Here is a 27,897-nt window from a genome sequence, read left to right as displayed (position 1 = left end):
TCTGATGTACTCCTCACGTATTACATATACCCTGATGTACTCCTCACAGATTACATATATCCTGATGTACTCCTCACATATTACATATATCCTGATGTACTCCTCACATATTACATATATCCTGATGTACTCCTCACATATTACATATACCCTGATGTACTCCTCACAGATTACATATACCCAGATGTACTCCTCACATATTACATATACCCTGATGTACTCCGCACAGATTACATATACTCTGATGTACTCCTCACAGATTACATATACCCTGATGTACTCCTCACATATTACATATATCCTGATGTACTCCTCACATATTACATATACCCTGATGTAATTCTCACATATTACATATACCCTGATGTACTCCTCACATATTACATATACCCTGATGTACTCCTCACAGATTACATATACCCTGATGTACTCCTCACAGATTACATATACCCTGATGTACTCCTCACATATTACATATACTCTGATGTACTCCTCACATATTACATATACCCTGATGTACTCCTCACATATTACATATACCCTGATGTACTCCTCACATATTGCATATAGCCTGATGTACTCCTCACATATTACATATATCCTGATGTGCTCCTCACTTATTACATATACCCTGATGTACTCACATATTACATATACCCTGATGTACTCCTCACATATTACATATACCCTGATGTACTCCTCACATATTACATACACCCTGATGTACTCCTCACATATTACATATACCCTGATGTACTCCTCACATATTACATATACCCTGATGTACTCCTCACAGATTACATATGCCCTGATGTACTCCTCACATATTACATATACCCTGATGTACTCCTCACAGCTTACATATATCCTGATGTACTCCTCACAGCTTACATATATCCTGATGTACTCCTCACATATTACATATACCCTGATGTACTCCTCACATATTACATATACTCTGATGTACTCCTCACATATTACATATATCCTGATGTACTCCTCACATATTACATATACCCTGATGTACTCCTCACATATTACATATACCCTGATGTACTCCTCACATATTACATATACCGTGATGTACTCCTCACATATTACATATACCCTGATGTACTCCTCACATATTGCATATAGCCTGCTGTACTCCTCACATATTACATATATCCTGATGTACTCCTCACTTATTACATATACCCTGATGTACTCACATATTACATATACCCTGATGTACTCCTCACATATTACATACACCCTGATGTACTCCTCACATATTACATACACCCTGATGTACTCCTCACAGATTACATATACCCTGATGTACTCATCACAGATTACATATACCCTGATGTACTCCTCACATATTACATATACTCTGATGTGCTCCTCACATATTACATATACCCTGATGTACTCCTCACATATTACATATACCCTGATGTACTCCTCACATATTGCATATAGCCTGATGTACTCCTCACATATTACATATATCCTGATGTGCTCCTCACTTATTACATATACCCTGATGTACTCACATATTACATATACCCTGATGTACTCCTCACATATTACATATACCCTGATGTACTCCTCACATATTACATACACCCTGATGTACTCCTCACATATTACATATACCCTGATGTACTCCTCACATATTACATATACCCTGATGTACTCCTCACAGATTACATATGCCCTGATGTACTCCTCACAGATTACATATGCCCTGATGTACTCCTCACATATTACATATACCCTGATGTACTCCTCACAGCTTACATATATCCTGATGTACTCCTCACAGCTTACATATATCCTGATGTACTCCTCACATATTACATATACCCTGATGTACTCCTCACATATTACATATACTCTGATGTACTCCTCACATATTACATATATCCTGATGTACTCCTCACATATTACATATACCCTGATGTACTCCTCACATATTACATATACCCTGATGTACTCCTCACATATTACATATACCGTGATGTACTCCTCACATATTACATATACCCTGATGTACTCCTCACATATTGCATATAGCCTGCTGTACTCCTCACATATTACATATATCCTGATGTACTCCTCACTTATTACATATACCCTGATGTACTCACATATTACATATACCCTGATGTACTCCTCACATATTACATACACCCTGATGTACTCCTCACATATTACATACACCCTGATGTACTCCTCACATATTACATATACCCTGATGTACTCCTCACATATTACATATACCCTGATGTACTCCTCACGTATTACATATACCCTGATGTACTCCTCACAGATTACATATATCCTGATGTACTCCTCACATATTACATATATCCTGATGTACTCCTCACATATTACATATATCCTGATGTACTCCTCACATATTACATATACCCTGATGTACTCCTCACAGATTACATATACCCTGATGTACTCCTCACATATTACATATACCCTGATGTACTCCGCACAGATTACATATACCCTGATGTACTCCTCACAGATTACATATACCCTGATGTACTCCTCACATATTACATATATCCTGATGTACTCCTCACATATTACATATACCCTGATGTAATTCTCACATATTACATATACCCTGATGTACTCCTCACATATTACATATACCCTGATGTACTCCTCACATATTACATATACCCTGATGTACTCCTCACAGATTACATATACCCTGATGTACTCCTCACAGATTACATATACCCTGATGTACTCCTCACATATTACATATACTCTGATGTACTCCTCACATATTACATATACCCTGATGTACTCCTCACATATTACATATACCCTGATGTACTCCTCACATATTGCATATAGCCTGATGTACTCCTCACATATTACATATATCCTGATGTGCTCCTCACTTATTACATATACCCTGATGTACTCACATATTACATATACCCTGATGTACTCCTCACATATTACATATACCCTGATGTACTCCTCACATATTACATACACCCTGATGTACTCCTCACATATTACATATACCCTGATGTACTCCTCACATATTACATATACCCTGATGTACTCCTCACAGATTACATATGCCCTGATGTACTCCTCACATATTACATATACCCTGATGTACTCCTCACAGCTTACATATATCCTGATGTACTCCTCACAGTTTACATATATCCTGATGTACTCCTCACATATTACATATACCCTGATGTACTCCTCACATATTACATATACTCTGATGTACTCCTCACATATTACATATATCCTGATGTACTCCTCACATATTACATATACCCTGATGTACTCCTCACATATTACATATACCGTGATGTACTCCTCACATATTACATATACCCTGATGTACTCCTCACATATTGCATATAGCCTGCTGTACTCCTCACATATTACATATATCCTGGTGTACTCCTCACTTATTACATATACCCTGATGTACTCACATATTACATATACGCTGATGTACTCCTCACATATTACATACACCCTGATGTACTCCTCACATATTACATATACCCTGATGTACTCCTCACATATTACATATACCCTGATGTACTCCTCACAGATTACATATACGCTGATGTACTCCTCACAGATTACATATATCCTGATGTACTCCTCACAGCTTACATATATCCTGATGTACTCCTCACATATTACATATACCCTGATGTACTCCTCACATATTACATATATCCTGATGTACTCACATATTACATATACCCTGATGTACTCCTCACATATTACACATATCTTGATGTACTCCTCACATGTTACATATACCCTGATGTATTCCTCAAAAATTACATATACCCTGATGTACTCCGCACAGATTACATATACCCTGATATACTCCTCACAGATTACATATGCCTCAACATTAAACTGAATCACCAGTAATACCCCAAACAGAGCTACTACCAAGCAAAATCCAGGCTCCAAAAGCCAAAAGATGCTGCCTCAATACTGAGCCCTACACTGTGCCCAAACAGCAGTTTACTACCACATATATGGTATTGCTGTAACCGGGAGAACCCTTGTAACAATTTTTGGGGTGTGTGTTTCCAGTGGCACAAGCTGGGCACAACATATTGGACTCTGAAATGGCATATCTGTGGAACAATTGCAATTTTCACCATCCCCAGCTGAGAAGAAAAATCCTCATTATAGTTCTATATTTAATATGAGCCTGGGACAAGAATTGAGGAGCTATTAGAAAACACAGAGGTCCCCATGACAACTCTGCACACAAGTCACAAGGGGACATGTCGTCTCCAGGATATTTCTGTAGTGCAACCTTAGGCCTCAATATCAAGCAATCGGATCTCCGCTGTAATCTACTATACACTAAATAGCTTTTTGGAATATGTGTTCTTTAAATGGACGTTAACATTTCAAACAACCTGTGGTAATCTAATAGTATTCCTGATATATATCAACCTTGTAATTTACTTACTGTTATAGTTTAGGGTTTGTGGACGCATTGGGCCGTACCGCCTTGGCGGTATGGCAGCTGGCCAACAGGGTGCAGGTCACAGTCTATAGTACGTATAGGGTACCTGTGGCAGCTCTGACAGTAGCAAGGCAGGCTCGGCTGGGACTAGGCAGCAGGTAGACGTCAGGCGTGGAGTAGCAAGACAAGCGTAGAATACAGCACAGCATGACTACAGCACGCCACTTGACCAGGATAGCGTGGGATACAGCAAACCGGATACAGGAACAGGGAACACTGGGAACTGGAAAACACTAGGAGACAATTTGCTTAGACAAACTAGGATACGACAAACAACGCTCAGGCAAGGATCAGAAGGGCTGGGGCCTTCTTACATTCCAGGAAATCATGTGAGTTATGATGATGATGATGATGATGATGATTGTTTTCATTAGCGCGCTGGCCCTTTAAGAGCAGGTATGAGCGCGCGCGCGCACCCTACGGGACACAGCGGAATGGAGCGGAAGTGAGCACTGGCGTCTCCTATGAAGGAGATGGGGACCAGCGCTCACAGATCCATTGGTGCGGGCGTCGAGAGGTAAGTAAACCCGACGGCCCGTGGCCATGGACGCTACAGTTAGTGGCACTAGGTGAGAGACACATGGATGCTGCTGCTTATAGAAGTTTATGGGAAAGGAAGGGGAAGCAGAAGGAGGGAGCAGGAGCACAAAGACACAGATGCTGTTGTCAATAAAAGTCTTTGAAGAGGAGAGGGGGAGCAGAAGCAGAGAGAGTAGACATAGGCTGCTGGTAAGAGTTATGTCACCTATGTGCTGGATTTTCCGCTGCACTCCTCCTTACTGCTTTATGATGAACTCCATGCTGCTGCAGCTTCTAAGGGTGTGCTACAGAGAGATAGTAGACCAGGGTGTCTCTCTGCTCTGTGTGCAGTGTATAGAAGACATGATAGCAGTTAAGCTCCATCCACTACCTCAGGGAAAACTGAGAATTAAAGATAGAGCCTGCAGGGGGAAAACTACTAAAAGAATGCCAGATACAAGTCATGTAATGGCCAGAAATAGTGTTATTGCTCCTGTACACACACATATGACAGATTATTCTGAAAAGTCGTCTAAAAATTAGGTACGCTTTAAGGGTCTTTTAAGAAGTTTTCAAAGTTTGTTTAAAGATGTGTTTTTTTTTATATTGGATTAAAAAAACAGATCCATGATGTGATGGGGCATTATGTGTGGTTTTATTGTGAGTCCTCAGCAGAGAGGAATTACTCTGTAATCAGGTACCACAGGTCGTGTCACCAGGAAATGGACAATCAGATGAGTCAGAGGTGCAGTCCTCAAGACATAAAGTGTTTTTATTGTCCAGTCCCCACAGGGGGTCATAAGGAGGCACCACCATTACTCAGCTAGAGTGCAGACCAGCAAACCAAGCAGATCCAATTATCTCCCTCCGTGTGTCCTCATCCCGGCTGTGGCAATACACATGATAGCACAAAGGACCACAACTCACATACATATAATGATGGTGACTAGAAAATGCCAATATGTTCCTCCTCCTGAGGGGTATATAAGGGCTTGTCCTGGGGAGGATGTAGATCTTCCGGATTTAGACCTTCAGGAGAGCTGAAGCTGAGGCCAGAGCTCTGAAGATGTTCCTGTGATTACCTTATTTTGTGGACTGTGTTGTTCCTGCATTGAATGCGACTTGTTCTGTCATTATTGGATGCAATAAACCCTGTTGGAGTTGCCCTGTCATCACTGGCTCTGTTGATCGTGTATTAACCTAACGAACCCCATGACAACTGGTGTCAGAAGTGGGATCAACAGAGTGCAGGAGAGATGGACAGAGGTCTGCACACCAGGATGTCTATCGTGAGGAGAGCAATTGTTGTTTACCAGGAGGCAATGGACTGTATCGGACCAAAGGCTACAGAAGACATTGAATGTTGGGCTTGGGATAAGGCTCAGATTATGGCAAGGAAGGAACAAGTTCTTGTGCGAGCTAGGGAGTTGTACCAGGAGACCATGGATGTTCTGGGATGTTTGGCTTCCAAGGATGATAAGTTCTGGGACTGGGACTGGAATTGGTGTCTGGCACAAGCAGAGTGAGAGGTGCCGCAAACATGGTGTGTACGGCCAGCACAGTGTTATAAGGATTGTGCTGCTGCTCCAGGCTCGGATCACTACAGATCTCCAGAGAAGCAATAGATACAAAGGAAAGGACCTCAATAGTTGGTGGGCGTGGAACAGTTAAATTCAAAAGAGGCTGCCTGCCGGCAGAAATAAGCCCTGTTTTCCAACTATTATGTAAAGAAAAAAGAAAAAAGTCTTTATTCGATTTGCAACAGGACAGACTACATAAAATTTAAAAGTTAACGTCCATTTCTGACAGCTGTCAGCGTAGTGCCAGACGTAGGAGCTCTGTCTACAAAGGGTTAAGTACCACAGCTACAGAGCCCTACATACAGTTAGTTATTAGTTAGATTCTAGAGCGTCAATAGGACAATTATTAAAATATAGGTAGAAGCCCCCCCGACATGTTTCGCTACGATGTAGCGTCTTCAGGGGTATCGGGGCCAATGAGGTAGATGTAGGTGAGGTACATGTAGTCCATACCTATATCTGTATTCACTTACATTATTATTCTATATTATCGGGCAGCCTTTTTTTCCGTGTCGCTTCGGCACACATTACGTACTACATTTCAAGTCTTCTGAATTACATGGTTTTCATTATGTTCTCTTTTCATACATTTTAAACTCTTCTTTCTCTATTCATTTTTATTGTTTTTATTATATGACATACTTTTACTGTTTTTGTGTGTTTTTCCGGTCCTGTGTATTTTGAACTTTGAACTATGACGTCACTTAAACACCTTGACCCCGTTCACATTGGCGGGTTTTTTTCAACATTACCATGGCTATTTAAACAGTGACTTTTGTTTGTTCATCCATGACCTGATGAAGATGCCAGTACGGCATTGAAACGCGTAGTCATATTATCAATAAATTCCATTTATTCTCATTTACTCTCATACTCTTCCGTACATTATTACCAACGATCTGAACCTTCCAAGCATTTTGGTTCCATTGAAGTGCAGCAGCGCCCGCGGTGACTCCTTTTTCTGCTAAACCAGCGTTACACATAAGAGAAATCACACTGGGGAGAAGCCGTATTCATGTTCAGAATGTGGGAAATGTTTTACAAAAAATCAAATCTTCTTATACATGAGAGAAGTCACACAGGAGAGAAGCCGTATTCATGTTCAGAATGTGGGAAATGTTTTACACATAAATCAAATCTTGTTACACATAAGAGAATTCACACAGGAGAGAAGCCATATTCATGTTCAGAATGTTGGAAATGTTTTACAGATAAATCAACTCTTTTTAAACATGAGAGAATTCACAGAGGTGAGAAGCCGTATGCATGTTCAGAATGTGGGAAATGTTTTACAGATAAATCAAGTCTTGTTAAACATGAGAGAATTCACACAGGAGAGAAGCCGTATTCATGTTCAGAATGTGGGAAATGTTTTACACATAAATCAGATCTTGTTAAACATGAAAGAAGTCACACAGGGGAGAAGCCGTACTCATGTTCAGAATGCGGGAAATGTTTTACAGATAAATCAAGTCTTGTTAAAAATGAGAGAATTCACACAGATGAGAAGCCATATTCATGTTCAGAATGTTGGAAATGTTTTACAGATAAATCAACTCTTGTTAAACATGAGAGAATTCACAGAGGTGAGAAGCCGTATTCATGTTCAGAATGTGGGAAATGTTTTACAGATAAATCAAGTCTTGTTAAACATGAGAGAATTCACACAGGAGAGAAGCCATATTCATGTTCAGAATGTGGGAAATGTTTTACACATAAATCAGGTCTTGTTAAACATGAGAGAAGTCACACAGGAGAGAAGCCGTATTCATGTTCAGAATGTGGGAAATGTTTTGCAGATAAATCAAGTCTTGTTAAACATGAGAGAAGTCACACAGGAGAGAAATTATATTCGTGTTCAGAATGTGGTAAACGTTTTACTACTAAAAGCAAACGTAGGGCTCATTGGAGAAACCACACAGGGGAGAAGCCATTTTGATGTTCTATATGTGAAAGATGTTTTACAAAGAAATTTACATTTTGGAACTCCGCAGAGAATTCACATGGAGTAGAAACCATAATCTCGTTTAGAATATGGGAAATGCTATAAGAGCAAAAAAAAGATTTTAAACACTTTAGATTATTCACAGACTTTAACCCCTTAGTGACTAGCCTATTTTATGCCTTAATGGTCAAGCTATTTATTAAATTTTTCCATCGTCTCATACAAAGAGCTATAACTTTTTTATTTTTGTCGACATAGCTGTATAAGGTCTTGTTTTTTGCGGGACAAGTTATATTTTGTGACAGCACCATTTTGGGGTACATAGAATTTATTGATTGATTAACTTTTATAAAAAAATGTTTGGGGGGGGGAATAGAAAAAAACAAACAATTTTGCCACACTTTTTTGCGTCCTAAATTTACGCCGTTTACCGTGTGGTATAAATAACAAAATAACTTTTATTCAGTTGTTACTATTGCAACAATACCAAATTTATATATATATATATATTTTGTATGTTTTACTACTTTTACCCAGTAAAAACCCTTTTTTAAAAAAAAAAATATTTGTTTTTGTGTCTCTATATTTGAAGAGCCATATCTTTTTTATTTTTCCGCCGATGCAATTGTATGAGGGCTTTTTTTGCGGGACAACTTGTAGTTTTTATTGGTACCATTTTGGAGTATATGTGACTTTTTGATCACTTTTTATCATATTTTTTAAAAGGCAGGATTCACAGAAAACATCGATTTTTGCAAGTTTTTTAATTTTATTTTTGACGGCGTTCATCATGCGGGTTAAATAATGTAATAACTTTATAGTTGGGGTTGTAACGGACGGGGCGATACCAAATATGTGTAACTTTTTTTTAATAATAAAGCATTTTGTAAGGGCAAAAAGTGGTTTTTTTATTTTTTTTCATGTATTTTTTTTAATTAACTTTATTAAACTTTTTATTTTACTAGTCCCACCAGGGGACTTAACTAAGCGATCCTCCGGTCGTTTTTATAATACACTGCAATAATTCTGTATTGTTGGTATTAGTGCCTGTCCGTGTAAGACGGACAGGCATCTGCTTGGCCATGCCAGAGAGACATGACCTAGCAGGTATACTCTACATGCAGACCCAGGGGCCTTTATAAGGACCCCCCGGCTGCCATAGAACACCGGCACTCTGGCATCATGCGCAGGGTGCCAGTGTATTGAGAGGGAGTGACGTATCTGAGGGGTTAAACTGATAACGATCTCACCCGTGAGATCAGGGATCATGAAAAGGCGTATTCACGGTCACTAATGGGTTAAACAGCCAATAAGTGTTTATTTATTTTTTTGGGTGAAATTAGTCTGGATCTGCCAAACACCCAAATTATATTTACCTGAGATCAACTGTGACCGGGATCTATGAAGGAAACGTATTGTGGATATAAGGAAGAAAAGAAGAGCCTGCTTTACTTACAAAGCAAAGAAGCCAAATTGTCACCATGAACCTCACGTCTTATTACTGTATTCATAAATTCCCCCGCACTGCAGGAGAATCCAGAGTGACAGTAAGGACAATGTAAACGTATTGTTTTTAACATATATGGACATTTTATATTTAACTTTCATTAACCCCTTCCCGCTCCTTGACGTACTATTACGTCATGGCAGCTGTATCGTTCGCGCTCCATGACGTAATAGTGCGTCACGGGAGTAACTGCCGTTTCGGCCGTCCTCCAGACACATACAGGAGCTGTGACACTGCTGTCTTGTTCAGCAGCTGTCACAGCTCCTACAGCGGGGACCGATCGCTGTGTCCCCGCCGATTAACCCCTTAAAAGCCGCGTTCTATAGAGATCGCAGCTTTTTAGGGGTTAAGCTGCAATCGCCGGCCTGCTACGCGATAGCGGCCGGCGATGGTGACTATGGCAACCGGACACCAAACAATGGCGTCCGGCTATGCCATAGACGGAAGCCTAGTGGGTCCTGACAACGTCAGGACCCACTATGCTTGCTGTCAGTGAGTAGCTGACAGTTCTAATACACTGCACTACGCATGTAGTGCAGTGTATTAGAATAGCGATCAGGGCCTCCTGCCCTCAAGTCCCCTAGTGGGACAAAGTAATAAAGTTAAAAAAAAGTTAAAAAAAGATGTGTAAAAATAAGAAAATAAAAGTTTTAAAAGTAATAAAAGTAAAAATCCCCCCTTTTCCCTTATCAGTCCTTTATTATTAATAAAAATATATAAACAAACTAATAAACTATACATAATTGGTATCGCCGCGTCCGTAACGGCCTGAACTACAAAACTATTTAGTTATTTATCCCGCACGGTGAACGCCGTAAAAGAAAATAATAATAAACCGTACCACAATCACAATTCTTTGGTCACTTCACCTCCCAAAAAATTGAATAAAAAGAGATCAAAAAGTCGCATGTACCTAAAAATGGTACTGATAGAAACTACAGTTCGTTACGCAAAAAATAAGTCCTCGCACGGCTTTATTGATTGAAAAATAAAAACGTTATGGCTCTTAGAATAAGGTAACACAAAAAGTGAATGATTGTTTACAAAACGTATTTTATTGTGCAAACGCCATAAGACATAAAAAAAAACTCTAAACATCTGGTATCGCCGTAATCGTATCGCCATGCAGAATAAAGTGAATGTGTCATTTATAGCGCACGGTGCACGCAGTAAAAAAAAAAAGAATAAAAAAACAATAGTAGAATTGCTGTTTTTTAGTCACCACGCCACCTAAAAATAGAATAAAAACTGATCAAAAAGCCGCATGCACCCCAAGAAAACTACAATGGATTCCTCAAGGGGTCTAGTTTCCAAATTGGGGTCACTTTTGGGGGGTTCCCAATGTTTTGGCACCACAAGACCTCTTCAAACCGGACATGGTGCCTAATAAAAAAGAGGCCTCAAAATCCACTAGGTGCTCCTTTGCTTCGGAGGCCGCTGCTTCAGTCCATTACCGCCCGAGGGCCACATGTGGGATATTTCTCAAAACTGCAGAATCTGGGCAATACGTATTAATTTGCGTTTCACTGATAAATCCTTTTGTGTTATAAAAAAAATGGTATAAAGAGGATTTTCTGACAAAAAAAAAAATGGAAATTGTTGTGAATACTTTGAGGGGTCTAGTTTCTAAAATGGGGTATTTCATAGGGGTTTCTAATATATGGGCCCCTCATTGCAACTTCAGAACTGAACTGGAACCTAAAAAAATAAATAAATGAGGCAATACTTCGCTTCTTACATTATACTGATAATGAGCCGTGCCCACCCTGAGATGACCCCAGTTTTGACCGTTTGTATAAACGGAGACCCCTATTAGTCCGTTCCAGTGCCCGGTTTTCCCCAGCATACACCCCGAGAAGTGTATTTCTATTGATGAGTCCCTGGTACATTTTAAAGGGAGGGTTCAATTCCGCGAGTACCTGCCGGGTAAGAGGGCAAGGTATGGCGTGAAGATGTATAAGCTGTGCGAGTGCATCAGGGTATACCTACAGGTTTAGGATATATGAAGGAAAGGCCACCCCCAAACCAGACTGCATCCTGGACTACAATAGGTACATGGGAGGGATGGACTTGTAAGATCAAGCCCTGAAGCCCTACAGCGCTATGCGGTGTGGTATAAGAAGCTGGCCGTGCACATCATACAGATGGCTTTGTACAATGCGTACGTGCTTCGTCGATGTGCGAGGCCAGACGGGAACTTTCCTGGAATTTCAAGAGGTGATTATCAAGAACCTAATCTTTAGGGACCAAGAAGGGGGGGCACCCAGTACTTCTGGAAGCGGGGCCACACGCATCGTACCAGGGCAACACTTTCCAGGGGAAGTTCCCCAAACTGGCAAGAAGGGAAAAAGTCAAAAGAGGTGCAAAGTCTGCTATAAGAGGGCGATAAGGGATGACACAATATATCAATGTGACACGTGTCCCGAATAACCAGAGCTCTGTATGAAAGAGTGTTTTAAAATTTATCATACATCCCTTGGTTTATAATTTACCCCAATTTTACTTACCCTGATGCACTCCGCACAGCTTATCCCCCCTCGTCTTTCCCCTCTGAGCCCTGCTGTGTGCCCAGGCAGCTGATAACAGCCACATGTAGGGTATTGCCATACCCGGGAGAACCCACATTACAGTTTATGGGGTGTAGGTCTCCGGTCAAAATGCTCACTACACTTCTAGATGAATGCCTTAAGGGTGTAGTTTTTAAAACGGGGTCACTTCTTGCGGGTTTCAACTGTACTGGAACCTCAGGTGCTTCTGCATACATGACTTCGCACTAGAAAATCCCCAGTAGGCCAAATGGTGGTCCTTTCCTTCTGAGCCCTCCCATGGGCCCAAACGGCAGTTTATCACCACAAATGGGGTATTGCCGCACTCAGGACAAATTGGGCAACAAAATGGAGTATTTTATTTCTTGTGAAAATAAGAATTTTTGAGCTAAAATGACATATTATTGGAAAAAATATATTTTTTTTTAATTCCTAGCCCAATTCAAATAAGTTCTGTGAAGAAACTATGTGGTCTAAATTGTCACATTACCCATAAATGAATTCCTTGAGGGGTGTAGTTTCCAAAATGGGGTCACTTCTGGTGGGTTTCCATTGCTTTGATACCTCTGGGGCTCTGCAAATGCGACATGTCAGCCGAAAACCAATCCAGCAAAATCTGGACTCCAAAGAACACACAGCGCTCCTTCCCTTCTGAGGCCTCCCATGGGCCCAAACGGCAGTTTATTGCCACAAATGGGGTATTGCTGCACTCAGGAGAAATTGGGCAACAAAATTGAGCATTTTGTTCCCTGTGAAAATAAGAAATTTTGCTAAAAAATTACATCGTATTGGAAAAAATTTCATTTTTTTAATGTCACAGCCCAATTGAAATAGGTGCTGTGAAAAAACTGTGTGCTCAAAATGCTAACAACAACCCTAAATGAATTCCTTGAGGGGTGTAGTTTCCAAAATGGGGTCACTTTTGGTGGGTTTCCATTGCTTTGATACCCCTGAGGCTCTGCAAATGCGACATGGCACCCGAAAACCAATCCAGCAAAATCTGGACTCCAACAAATACATAGCACTCCTTTCCTTCTGAGCCCTCCCATGGGCCCAAACGGCAGTTTATCACCACAAATGGGGTATTGCCACACTAAGGACAAATTGGGCAACCAAATGGGGTATTTTGTTCCCAGTGAAAATAAGAAATTTTGATCACAAATGACATTTTATTGGAAAAAATGACTTTTTTTTCATTTCACAGCCCAATTCAAATAGGTGCTGTGAAAAAACTGTGCGGTCAAAATGGTAACAACAACCATAAATGAATTCCTTGAGGGGTGTAGTTTCCAAAATGGGGTCACTATTGTGGGATTCCTACTGTTTTGGCACCTCAACACCTCTTCAAACCTGGCATGCTGCCTAAAATATATTCTAATAAAAAAGACGACTCAAAACGCACTAGGTGCTTTTTTGCTTCTAGGGCTTGTGTTTTAGTCCACGAGCGCAGTAGGGCCATATGTGGGACATTTCTAAAAACTGCAGAATCTGGACAATAAATATTTAGTAGTGTTTCTCTGGTAAAACCTTCTGTGTTACAGAAAAAAAAATGAATAAAATTGAAATTCCGCAAGAAAAATGAAATTTGCAAAGTTCACCTCCACTTTGCTTTAATTCCAGTGAAATGCCTGAAGGGTTAAAAAACTTTCTAAATGCTGTTTTGAATACTTTGAGGGGTCTAGTTTTTAAAATGGGTTGTTTTATCAGGGTTTCTAATACATAGGCCCCTCAAAGCCACTTCAGAACTGAACAGGTACCTTAAATAAAAGGCATTTGACATTTTCTTAAAAATATGAGAAATTGCTGTTTATGTTCTAAGCCTTGTAACGTCCAAGAAAAATAAAAGGATGTTCAAAAAACGATGCCAATCTAAAGTAGACATATGGGAAATGTGAACTAGTGACTATTGTGGGTGGTATAACCGTCTGTTTTACAAGCAGATGCATTTAAATTCTGAAAAATGCAATTTTTTCAAAATTTTCTCCAAATTTTGCAATTTTTCACCAATAAACACTGAATATATCGACCAAATTTTACCACGAACATGAAGCCCAATGTATCACGAGAAAACAATCTCAGAATCGCTTGGGTAGGTTTAAGCATTCCCACGTTATTACCACATAAAGTGAAATATGTCAGATTTGAAAAATGGGCTCTGAGCCTTAAGGCCAAAACTAGGCTGCATCCTTAAGGGGTTAAAACAGTATAAAAAGATGAAGGTGATGGAATTGAAGAAAAATAAACACTAACAAAGTAACTTTCTAATTGAATAAAATAAAGATTCACAGATTTATTTTCATGAAAGGAAATGTCATAAATGTATTTATCACTGAATTAGAATCAAGGTTGGTGCCCAAAATCACGCCCAGATCTGGTGGCGAATAGCCAGTTTTTCTTGTAATACCCCAATATTTATCGGCTAAATCGTGTGTCCATTTGTCATCTATGTGGTTGTGGTTAACGTTCCGTCTGTTCTTACCCTCGGGATAGATTCACTTGCAGCAGACGTGTAGCATAAATTTCTGAAACTGTAAATAGTTCCATACATCTGAGGGAGTTGGTTCAGCAGCATGCACATGGATTCTGAAATCACCATTCAGATGAGTGGAATAGCCGCAGACATTTCTGACACAAAACTGCTATTTGTGAACTGGAATCACACATGCAGTTTAGCTAAAAAAAAAAAAAGCTTATGAAAAACTGCACCTCAAAGCCAGAAGTGGAACCAGCCAGAAAGAAAAGTGTAAGTCCATCATTTATATTTCCCAATACTTTATAATACACTCTTAGATTTGCCTAAAAAAAACTGCATGTGTGATTCCAGACTTAGACAGGATCCAGGAGGAACGTGTCTCATTTAAACCTCTGACGTTTGGTTTCCCTCTGTTAGTGAAATGTGCGGTATTACCATGCCGAGAACCAGAGTGCTCTCAGGCATTCAGAAAGGTTATGGATGTCTAGGATTCAAGAAAGGGCAGTTGTCTAAAATCTCCACATGTAGATGGTTTTCTGGACAGTGGAATGATTAACATCTAATAGTTTGACCATTTTCCCTTTGGAACATGGAAATACCAGTAGACCCGCCACGGAATGGCCAAAAAAAATAAAAATAAATGGAGGATTCTTGAATGGCCAAGTGAAAGCCTAGTTCTAATTACCATCAAGATGCTGGGGGAGATGTAAAACTGGTTGTGCATGCTCCACATGAAAGAGTAGGAAACAAAATCTCCCATATAAGAGACTAGTAGACCATAAAGCCTCATTCACATTTGCAAATTTTATACAGTATTTTGCATCAGTATTTATAAGACAAAACTAGGAGTAGGTCCAAGACGTGGAAGACATGCAGATCTTTCCATTATACTTTTCTCTGTTTATGTACCGCTCCCAGTTTTGGCTTACAAATACTGATGCAAAATACTGACCAAAATATGCAAGTGTAAATGAGGCCTCATAAAAGAAACGCCTGCTGGAGGCTGCTTTTGCCAAAGGGGGCAGAACCAGGTATTTGAGCCGTACAAGGAAGTGGCATATCTGTGAGGTGGGTTTTTTTTTTGTTAAAAAATTATTGCAAATTCAATTTATGAAATTTTCTTTCATATTTTTATACTGTATGAATGAAGATTAAATATTAATACACATGTCAACAGATGTAAAGAAAAAAGATTACATAGGGTCTCTTTACGTGACTGTAGTAGGAGACTTAGACACTGCAGGGTCCATACATGTGTAGTTTTGAAGGGTAAGATAATGATTGTGAGTAAGACTAAAACGACATTAGGGTTTCACCTTACACATGAAAAAACTTTATAGTTCTGTAACAATCCACAGTTCAGGGTTTACATGAACTACCGTTCCTATCCTGACACAGCCGCGCAATGATCTCCCGTCATCTTACACTAATCCTTATGTGTAACGTGTTGTTAGAATTTTATTTTGTAATCAAGCGCTTGTTTCTCACAATGTTTTTTGTTATTTTCGGTGTTCGTTGAATTGGGTTATATCAATGTACCTAAAAGGGGTTATCTGTCTGTCTATGTCTACAAGGCAATGATGTCACATCACATGGTAAGGATTGGCTGCCTTGGAGACAAGTCAAAGTGTCATGACACCTTATAATCATAGAGAAGCGGGAAGCTGCAATGTGGAAATGCTGCAGAATAAAGGAGTATTCCCAACACAGGATATGCCATAAATGTCTGGTAGATGCAGGTGCCATCTCGGGGACCCTGCACCTATGTAAAAAAACAGGGTTCCCCTAACCTGCATGATGAGTAGGCTGCTGCATCATGGCGGAGAATGAATCGAGATTTGGCCTTGAATGGGCATACACTAGATCCATTTTCCTAAAAAAAAAAGTCTTGGTTTAAGGCCTCAGATCTAGAGTTTTCCGGCTTAGGTTGTCCACAACCATGTTTTCTGATCCTTTTCAAGGGAATGATGAGAGGGACAGATTTTCCTTGGCCCAGATGACACAAATAGTATTGTCAGACAGAATCTTGACATGGTGATGTCTTGATTGTAGAAAGGTCAATTTTGCGGTTTCCCAGACCGCTCTCAATTCCTGGTAATTTGAAGATCTTAACCAGATGTCCTGAGGCCAAGTTCCCTGTAGACATTTGTCCCATAAATAAGACCCAAAGTTTATTTCATATTTGCTCAGGAATGTAGAGATTATGTTAAGATTCTTCTGACTAAAGCCATGAACAAAAAATAAATAGAAATTCCACACTGTAAATGTGAAGGGAATTGTCCAAAGATATCGTGAAGTCATAAAGGATTGGAGGAACTGCTGAAATATTCTCATCCAGTTCCATGGGAAAAATAACAAAAAGTAAGAAGGTAAAAAAAATTAACAGGACGGCGCAACATAGGAGGAGTACATTCAACACATTCACCTTGTTTAGCCTATTACATAGTTACATAGTTAGTACGGTTGAAAACAGACACCTGTCCATCAAGTTAAACAAAAGGATGGGAAAAGGGAAGGGATAAAACAAAAATTCTACACATTCACATAGGAGCTGATATTTTTTCATTCTAGGAAATGATCTAAGCCTTTTTTAAAGCCATCTACTGTCCCTGCTGGGCATCCTTCCTATGAACTGGAGCCCAGAACTGAACTGCATATTCTAGATGAAGCCGCACTAATGCTTTGTAAAGTGGTAATATTATATACCTGTCCTGCGAGTCCATGCCTCTTTTAATAAACGCAAATATCTCGCTGGCCTTAGAAGCAGCTGATTGACATTGCCTGCTGTTATTTCGTTTATGTTCTACAAGTACACCCAGATCCTTCTCAACAAGTGACTCCCCCAGTGTAGCTCCCCCTAGGACATATAATGCATGCAGATTGTTGGTACCCAAAATGCATAACTTTACATTTATCTACAATAACCACTTCCCGCTTTGGCCACTTTTGACTTTCCTGACAGAGCCTCATATTTCAAATCTGACATGTTTCAATTTATGTGGTATTAACTTCGGAATGCTTTTACCTATCCAAGCGATTCTGAGATTCTTTTCTCGTGACACATTGGACTTTATATGACTGGTGATAACGCAGTTCCAAAAAGGTAGATCGACACCAATACGGCCGGAGACAAAAACAGAATAGATGTGTATCTGATTACTGTAGAGGTCTGAGCTAGTCCTGACCCCTATCGTTTATTTATACTCATTCTATATTCATGCAATACCATAAGACAATAAATAATACAAGACAGTATTTTGGCTAACATGCAGTAACATTACATAACTTGGAGACAATCAATCCTTCATCTTTAGTACAATTCTGAGAATTATAAGAACAAGGCAATGATGTCACATCACATGGTAAGGATTGGCTGCCTTGGAGACGAGTCAAAGTGTCATGACACTAGAAAAAAGTTTGGGAGGATTCCTCCAGCTCACCTTATCGCATCAATGGACTTGCGCACGGGTCCTCGTGTCGGCACACGTATGGAGTAGAAGAAAGATAAAGAAAATGGATCCAGCGCTGAGTCCTCTGAAGTCTTTTAAAAGGAAACTATTTCCAAGTTTTATTAAAGAATTGTCAAAAAATTAAAAACAATAGCATGGTAGGAAAATATTCTCAAATGGAATGAGGATTTATGGCAGTGTAAGCGGTGCCTACGCGTTTCTGACGCTTGCAGCGTCCTTAGTCATGGCTTTTATAAAATCGCTTAGTCAGTCTGGGATTTTATAGCCAGTCTATTTTTAGCAATGGTTAATTGCGGGTCAAAGTAGGGAACTCCCTGGTATACCTTGGAACGCAAATCACTTCCTGGCAGGAAGGAATGGAATAAAGCTAACCATGAAAAAAACGCTAATTTTCTTGTCGAGTGTTTTCCATATTATTCCACAATTACAACAAGAATTTATGGAAGATTAGCTGTTTATATAGTGTGACTATATATAATGGTTTTTATGAAACGATATAGTGTGCTTTACTTACGGGGTTTTCCTACGAGATTTTATTAAAAAACAAACTGACTGAAAATATGTTATGTGTAAGAATAAAGGGTAAAAGTGGTTAAAAGGTTTCTGACGCATAAAGTCGGGGGGAGATGTTGTCCTCGTGCTGGGGTCTCTCTGGATTAACTCTTACACCATCCCGAATAATTTCGGAAAACAAAAAAAGTCACTTTATAAAATTTATTATTATGTATTTTTTTTTTAACTAAATAATTGTTATCGCTCCAAAAATAATGTCCGGACTTCTATAAATTATAATATTTTACAGTTTCTTTCAGCGTGAAGTTTTTGAAGCTCAGAAATATTATTGTAAAGTGTCTTCCCATTTGTGGTCAGGACTGGATGACATTATTCGAGATGGTGTAAGAGTTAATCCAGAGAGACCCCAGCACGAGGACAACATCTCCCCCCGACTTTATGTGAGAGTGAAATACGGAGTGTCAAAGATATTTTAATATCTTTATATGGTTTTCTTTCTGTACACAATTGAAATTGACAACTCATCAGCACTTCACACTCTCGAGATGAAGATAATTTCTCACAGAGGTGCCCCCTCCCAGACACTTAGAAGCCTCAGTCATTATTGAACACAGAATAGAAGGGGTTCAATGGCCATAATCGTAGTTCTCTCAGGTTTCCAGCCTTTGCAGCAGGGTCTCGGGTCTTCCCTATGTCATGGGAGCAACTCCTGAGCAGTAGATTCCTGTACAGGAAGGGGTTAAATGAGTAAAATACACACTCTCCTCCACCTGCGCTATAACATAAGAGATCACACTGCATGTTTCCTTTATATATAATGTCACCTCAGCTGCTGCAGAACCTCACAGTTCATATGAAACACTGACTGCATAGTGTGCACCACGTCTTGTGAGATGTCAGCAATGTCTCCCAAGTATCCGCAATGTGTCAGGTTGTCAGGAGTCAGGTCTTCATTGTCTGGGGGGGGGGGGGTGTCTTCATTTTACTCTTTTCACCTGAAAGATATTCCATAGATGTCTGATATATGAAGGTCCCACCTCTATGTGGACAACGGGGGATCCCCTGATATGCCTTGTGAGGTGATGACTGCATCTAGGTGGGGAATGAATGGAGAGGTGACCACACATGTGCACGACTCTCTCCATTCACTTGTATAGGAGTTCCAGAAATATCAGAGCACGTCAAAAGGTGGAGCCGCATCTATCAGACATTTCTGGCATGTCCTGGAAAGAACTGTCTGTGTTGGGAATACCCCTTTACTCTATGTGGAGACGGCTCTGACAAGATGTTTCTCTCAATTATGAATAAGTGAAAATCTGTATGTCACAGATGATGTTGTGCGCTGTATGATTTCCATCTTCTCCTTTCTTCATAAAGACGTCTGCAGTACTAGATCATCCAGTTTCTCACAACTAACTATACACTAAATATAATTTAAGATGGATCAATAGAGAACATACACATACTTGTATTCCTATACTCAAAACGAACTATACAATAAATATCACATAAGACAATGATCAGTAAAGAACATGTTCATACTTGTATTCCTGTACTTATATCTAACTATACAATAAATATCACATAAGACGGATCAGTAAAGAACATACACATAATTTTACTCCTGTACTCAATACTAAGTATTGAATAAATATCACATAAAACAGTGATAAGTAGAGAACATACACATACTTGTATTCCCCTACTCACATTTAAATAGACAGTGATCAGTAGAGAACATACACATATTTGAATTCCAGTACTCAATACTAACTATACAATAAATATCACATAAGACAGTGATGATTAGAGAACATGCACATACTTGTATTCCTGTACTCACATCTTTATATACAATAAATATCACATAAGACAGTGATCAGTAGAGAACAAGAAAATCCTTTTAATCCTGTACTCACATCGAACTATACAATAAATATAATTTAGGACCGTGATCAGTAGAGAACATACCCATACTTGTATTCCTGTACTCACATCTCAATATATAGTAAATATCACAGTAGACAGTAATCAGTAGAGAACATACACAAACATATTCATGTACTCAATACTAAATATACAATAAATATCACATAAGACAGTGACCAGTAGTGAACATACACATATTGTATTCCCCTACTAACATTTAACTAGAGTGATCAGTAGAGAATATACACATACTTGTATTCCAGTACTCAATACTAACTATACAATAAATATCACATTAGACAGTAAACAGTAGAGAATATGCACTTATTTGTATTCCTGTACCCACATCTGACTATACCATAAATATTAGATAAGACAGTTATCAGTAGAGAACATACACATAATTGTGTTCCTGTAATCAATACTAACTATACAATAAATATCACATAAGACATTATTCAGTAGAGAACATGCACATACTTGTACTCCTGTACTCACATCTAACTATACAATATATATCACATATGACAGTGATCAGTATAGAACATACACACACTTATATTCCCGTTCTCACATCTAACTATACCAAAAATATCACATAAGAGGTGATCAGTAGAGAACATACACATACTAGCATTCCTGTACTCACACCTCAATATAAAATAAAAATCACATAAGACAGTGATCAGTAGAGAACATGCACATACCTGTATTCCTGTACTGACATCTAACTATACAATAAACATCACATAAGACAGTGAACAGTAGAGAATATGCACATACTTGTATTCCTGAACTCAATACTAACTATACAATAAATATCACATAAGACGTTGATCAGTAGAGAACATGCACATACTTGTATTCCTGTACTCACATCTTACCATACAATAAATATCTCATATGACAGTGATCAGTAGAGAACATACACACACTTGTATTCCTGTACTCACATCTTAGTATACCATAAATAGTGTCATGACAAAGAAAATGGATCCAGCGCTGAGTCCTCTGAAGTCTTTTAAAAGGAAACTATTTCCAAGTTTTATTAAAGAATTGTCAAAAAATTAAAAACAATAGCATGGTAGGAAAATATTCTCAAATGGAATGAGGATTTATGGCAGTGTAAGCGGTGCCTACGCGTTTCTGACGCTTGCAGCGTCCTTAGTCATGGCTTTTATAAAATCGCTTAGTCAGTCTGGGATTTTATAGCCAGTCTATTTTTAGCAATGGTTAATTGCGGGTCAAAGTAGGGAACTCCCTGGTATACCTTGGAACGCAAATCACTTCCTGGCAGGAAGGAATGGAATAAAGCTAACCATGAAAAAAACGCTAATTTTCTTGTCGAGTGTTTTCCATATTATTCCACAATTACAACAAGAATTTATGGAAGATTAGCTGTTTATATAGTGTGACTATATATAATGGTTTTTATGAAACGATATAGTGTGCTTTACTTACGGGGTTTTCCTACGAGATTTTATTAAAAAACAAACTGACTGAGAATATGTTATGTGTAAGAATAAAGGGTAAAAGTGGTTAAAAGGTTTTAATCAAAATTGAAGGGGACATTTGGAAGACTGAAAGATATTATTTAGATTGATTATTAAGAAAAACGTAATTGGAATTAATTAGTGTATAAGAAATCTATGTGATGTGATTCGTTATATCACAAGGAGTTAATATTAAATGAATTTGGCTGGGCATATTATTGTATGTAGAGAAATTCGTTATATTCTATACTTATATCGGCTATCTCTTTGGCCGGAGGGATACAATGCTTCGCTTTGACTCAAACTAGCTAGTGTACTTGAACCGTAAATCTGTGATTGTATTTGGGTTGTTCTAAATTGTCAAGATGTTTTTGTCATTAGTCCTGAAAAAATTGGACATTTAAACTAAGTGATGTATTTATTACCGATATGAATAAATATCTTGGGAATGAGAACATGGATTGTCACCAGAAATGTTAACATTTTGTATACATAAATGGAGTATCAAATTGATATTGTCTGTAGATTGTTAAGTGTGTGGTGAAACCACTACGTCATAGGTCCATTTATTATGTTATATTAATGGGGAGGAAGGCTGGCATATACCTCAAGTCATTGTCACGCTTCACAAAGAGAAGCTGGAGTGGCATCACGCGCATGTATCCGGCATCAGGCCAACCAGAAGTATGTCTTAGTCCCCTGAATTAACAGGTCCATAACCATGTCCCTCGGAGAAAAACCCAGGGACGGCTCTCGGTGGCCACTCTCGCAAGGTAAGTATAAATTATTTTTGTATTGTATTAAGCGAAGAAAGATATACTGTGCTGGTTATTTATTGTAATTATATCGGCTATCTCTTTGTCCGGAGGAATACAAGACTCCGCTATGACAAAAACTGATTTGTCGAGATATTTTTGTCAATAGTCCTAAGAGAATTGGGCATTTAAACTAAGTGATGTATGTATTTACGGTGTGAATGAATATCTTGGAATTGAGAACGTATATTGTCACCAGTAATATTAAAATCCTGTGTACATAAATGGAGTCTCGTATTGATGTTATCTGTAGATTGTTATATGTCGATGTTAATTTGTCCGTGGTGAAACCACTACGTAGTAGGTCCATTTATTTTGTTGTATTAATGGGGGGGAAGGCTATCAGATATCTCAGATCATTGTATCTCTACACAGGGAAAAGCTAAAGTGACACCGCGCGTGTGTAACCCGCATCTAGGCCAACCGGAAATGTGTCCTCATCCCCTGAATCAACAGGTCCATGACGGTGTCCCTCCGAGAAAAACCCGGGGACGGCTTTCGGGGACCGATCTCGCAATGTGAATATAAATTATTTTTTTATTATTGTATTGGACGAAGGGAAATATACTATACTGGTTATTAATTGTGTGTGAAGGAAACTTGACATTGGGGAATATTTATACTTTGTTGAAAATATAAGCTAGAGGTTTAAATATGAAATTTGAATTTTTTATTTTTTATTGGAGTTCCCGTTCGTTACTGCTTATTTAATTATTGATTTGTGGATGATTATTCCATCAGTATATATTTGTAGCAAAAATTTGCACCGACTAATATCTTTTGTTTTAGAAGAGAAAGTTGTTAGCTTGCTATAATTTGGGTCAGAGAATAAGTGTTTTTGGATTGGTCAATAATGAAACATCAGATCTCTCCTTAGATTAAGACCATTGGGTGTTCGCGTCTGTAGCCTATATATCCAGAAGGCCTCTCTAGTATGTGTCTTGTATTTAATGTCCCCTCCTCTTCTAGGTGTGTGAATTTTCTCAATACCATAACATATGAAGTTGTTAATTGATCTGTTATGATGTTCCACAAAGTGCTTCGCTGCATTCGATATATTTAATATGTTTGGGTTGCGGATATAGCCTAAATGTTCGAGTATTCTAATTTTAAGTTTTCGATTGGTGCATCCAATGTATTTGAGATTGCATTGTGTGCATTCTACAATGTAGATGACTGACTCTGAATTACAGTTTATATAATTATTGATGGTGAAAGTGTTAGAGTTTGTGGAGTTCCTAAATACTTTGGTCGGAAATGCATACTGGCAAACTTTGCAAATTTTTTGACCACATTTATAAAACCCTTTTTGTTCAAGCCACGTGGACTTGGGTGAGTTGGAACTGAAGAATGAAGGGGATAGAGAACTGCTGAGGGAGGGAGCTTTGCGTGCCACCACTCTGTAACCCTCTCTTAGAATATCTGCCAGTATCTCATCCTCCATTAACATAGGGAGACGTTTGGTAACTATCTTCTTAATGTCGTTGAATTGGTTACTTTGGCCCAGGACCAAGGTCGGTTTGTTTGGTTCTGAAATGGAATGTGCTTGTTTTTGTGATAGAAGGACTTCTCTAGTTTTTTTGGAGGTAATGTTGGTTGCTCTCTCAAGTGACCATTGTGGATATCCTCTTCTATGTAATCTACTGGTGATTTGTTGCTGTTCCAATTTGAATTGGGTGTCAGAACTGCAATTGCGTTTTGCTCTATGGAATTCTCCTACTGGAATGGAAGTGATGGTTGATTTTGCGTGATTACTGTGAGCATGTAAGATTGTATTGCCTGCTGTGGGTTTCCTAAAAGTTTTGGATTGTATTGGTGCATAATTAATGCCTGTTAATTCTAGATCTAGAAAAGTTATGATATTGCTGTTGTGAGAAAATGTAAACCTTAAATTGGAAGAATTGGAATTTAGATACTCAACGAAATCCGGTATGGCAGATACAGTCCCCTTCCAGATGAAGAGGAGATCATCTATGTATCTGCCATACCAGTGAATGCTGTCTCCGAATGGATTTGACATGGAGAAAATTGTGGTCTCCTCCCACCACGCCATCACGAGGTTGGCTAGTGAAGGGGAGAATTTGGCACCCATGGAGACCCCCCTCAACTGCAGATAGAAAGTGCCATCAAAATGAAAATAGTTGTGGGTCATCAAAAAAGATAATACTTGTAAAATGAAAGTCTGGAGCTGGTCGCTATAGTCACTATGCATATTCAAGTGATGTTTAACTGATATGTGGGCAATGTGATGGGGGATGCTGGTGTATAGTGATGTCACGTCGCATGTTAACCATGTATAATTTTCAGACCATGTTTCTGTGTGAAAGGCACGAAGTACGTCCGCTGTGTCCTTAAGATAACCTGGTGTATGTTGTGATATGGGCTGTAACAGGGAATCAAGCCACTCGGATGTTTTTTCCAAGAGGGAGCCTATACCTGACACAATAGGTCTCATTGGTGGAGGGAAAACATTTTTGTGAGTTTTGGGGAGTGCGTGCATGATAGGTGTGATTGGATGATTAACATACATATACTCAGATTGTTTTAATGTTAGTGAACCAGTTTGAAGTCCTGTGTCTAATAGATGTTTGATTTCTTTTTGGAATTTTGGTGTGGGATTGTCCTTCAAAACTTCATAGGTGTCAAGGTCTGCCAATAATTCTTTGATTTGGGTTTTATAATCGTCCTTATTCATGATAGTGATGCTCCCACCTTTGTCAGACATTTTGATAACAATATCCTTCAAATTGGAACAGCAACAAATCACCAGTAGATTACATAGAAGAGGATATCCACAATGGTCACTTGAGAGAGCAACCAACATTACCTCCAAAAAAACTGGAGAAGTCCTTCTATCACAAAAACAAGCACATTCCATTTCAGAACCAAACAAACCGACCTTGGTCCTGGGCCAAAGTAACCAATTCAACGACATTAAGAAGATAGTTACCAAACGTCTCCCTATGTTAATGGAGGATGAAATACTGGCAGATATTCTAAGAGAGGGTTACAGAGTGGTGGCACGCAAAGCTCCCTCCCTCAGCAGTTCTCTATCCCCTTCATTCTTCAGTTCCAACTCACCCAAGTCCACGTGGCTTGAACAAAAAGGGTTTTATAAATGTGGTCAAAAAATTTGCAAAGTTTGCCAGTATGCATTTCCGACCAAAGTATTTAGGAACTCCACAAACTCTAACACTTTCACCATCAATAATTATATAAACTGTAATTCAGAGTCAGTCATCTACATTGTAGAATGCACACAATGCAATCTCAAATACATTGGATGCACCAATCGAAAACTTAAAATTAGAATACTCGAACATTTAGGCTATATCCGCAACCCAAACATATTAAATATATCGAATGCAGCGAAGCACTTTGTGGAACATCATAACAGATCAATTAACAACTTCATATGTTATGGTATTGAGAAAATTCACACACCTAGAAGAGGAGGGGACATTAAATACAAGACACATACTAGAGAGGCCTTCTGGATATATAGGCTACAGACGCGAACACCCAATGGTCTTAATCTAAGGAGAGATCTGATGTTTCATTATTGACCAATCCAAAAACACTTATTCTCTGACCCAAATTATAGCAAGCTAACAACTTTCTCTTCTAAAACAAAAGATATTAGTCGGTGCAAATTTTTGCTACAAATATATACTGATGGAATAATCATCCACAAATCAATAATTAAATAAGCAGTAACGAACGGGAACTCCAATAAAAAATAAAAACTTCAAATTTCATATTTAAACCTCTAGCTTATATTTTCAACAAAGTATAAATATTCCCCAATGTCAAGTTTCCTTCACACACAATTAATAACCAGTATAGTATATTTCCCTTCGTCCAATACAATAATAAAAAAATAATTTATATTCACATTGCGAGATCGGTCCCCGAAAGCCGTCCCCGGGTTTTTCTCGGAGGGACACCGTCATGGACCTGTTGATTCAGGGGATGAGGACACATTTCCGGTTGGCCTAGATGCGGGTTACACACGCGCGGTGTCACTTTAGCTTTTCCCTGTGTAGAGATACAATGATCTGAGATATCTGATAGCCTTCCCCCCCATTAATACAACAAAATAAATGGACCTACTACGTAGTGGTTTCACCACGGACAAATTAACATCGACATATAACAATCTACAGATAACATCAATACGAGACTCCATTTATGTACACAGGATTTTAATATTACTGGTGACAATATACGTTCTCAATTCCAAGATATTCATTCACACCGTAAATACATACATCACTTAGTTTAAATGCCCAATTCTCTTAGGACTATTGACAAAAATATCTCGACAAATCAGTTTTTGTCATAGCGGAGTCTTGTATTCCTCCGGACAAAGAGATAGCCGATATAATTACAATAAATAACCAGCACAGTATATCTTTCTTCGCTTAATACAATACAAAAATAATTTATACTTACCTTGCGAGAGTGGCCACCGAGAGCCGTCCCTGGGTTTTTCTCCGAGGGACATGGTTATGGACCTGTTAATTCAGGGGACTAAGACATACTTCTGGTTGGCCTG

At 38.8% G+C, this 27,897-nt stretch overlaps 2 protein-coding genes across 3 annotated transcripts in view; one reads left to right on the top strand and one right to left on the bottom strand.

Annotated features, from left to right (window-relative positions):
* LOC142664662 (uncharacterized) overlaps nucleotides 1–27,897 on the bottom strand; it is a 429,232-nt gene that overhangs the window by 242,709 nt on the left and 158,626 nt on the right. The gene's annotated exons all lie outside the window — the stretch shown is intronic.
* LOC142664641 (uncharacterized) overlaps nucleotides 1–27,897 on the top strand; it is a 154,272-nt gene that overhangs the window by 55,829 nt on the left and 70,546 nt on the right. Inside the window, exon 4 of the mRNA XM_075843826.1 lies at nucleotides 7,713–8,447. Within this exon, the coding sequence (XP_075699941.1) occupies nucleotides 7,713–8,447 (735 nt within the window). The remainder of the gene's footprint in view (nucleotides 1–7,712; nucleotides 8,448–27,897) is intronic.

Source organism: Rhinoderma darwinii, chromosome 1, assembly GCF_050947455.1.
Source record: "Rhinoderma darwinii isolate aRhiDar2 chromosome 1, aRhiDar2.hap1, whole genome shotgun sequence".
Lineage (NCBI taxonomy): Eukaryota > Metazoa > Chordata > Amphibia > Anura > Rhinodermatidae > Rhinoderma > Rhinoderma darwinii.
Note: the sequence above shows the minus strand (reverse complement) of the source record. Positions and strands in the feature narration are given on the sequence as shown.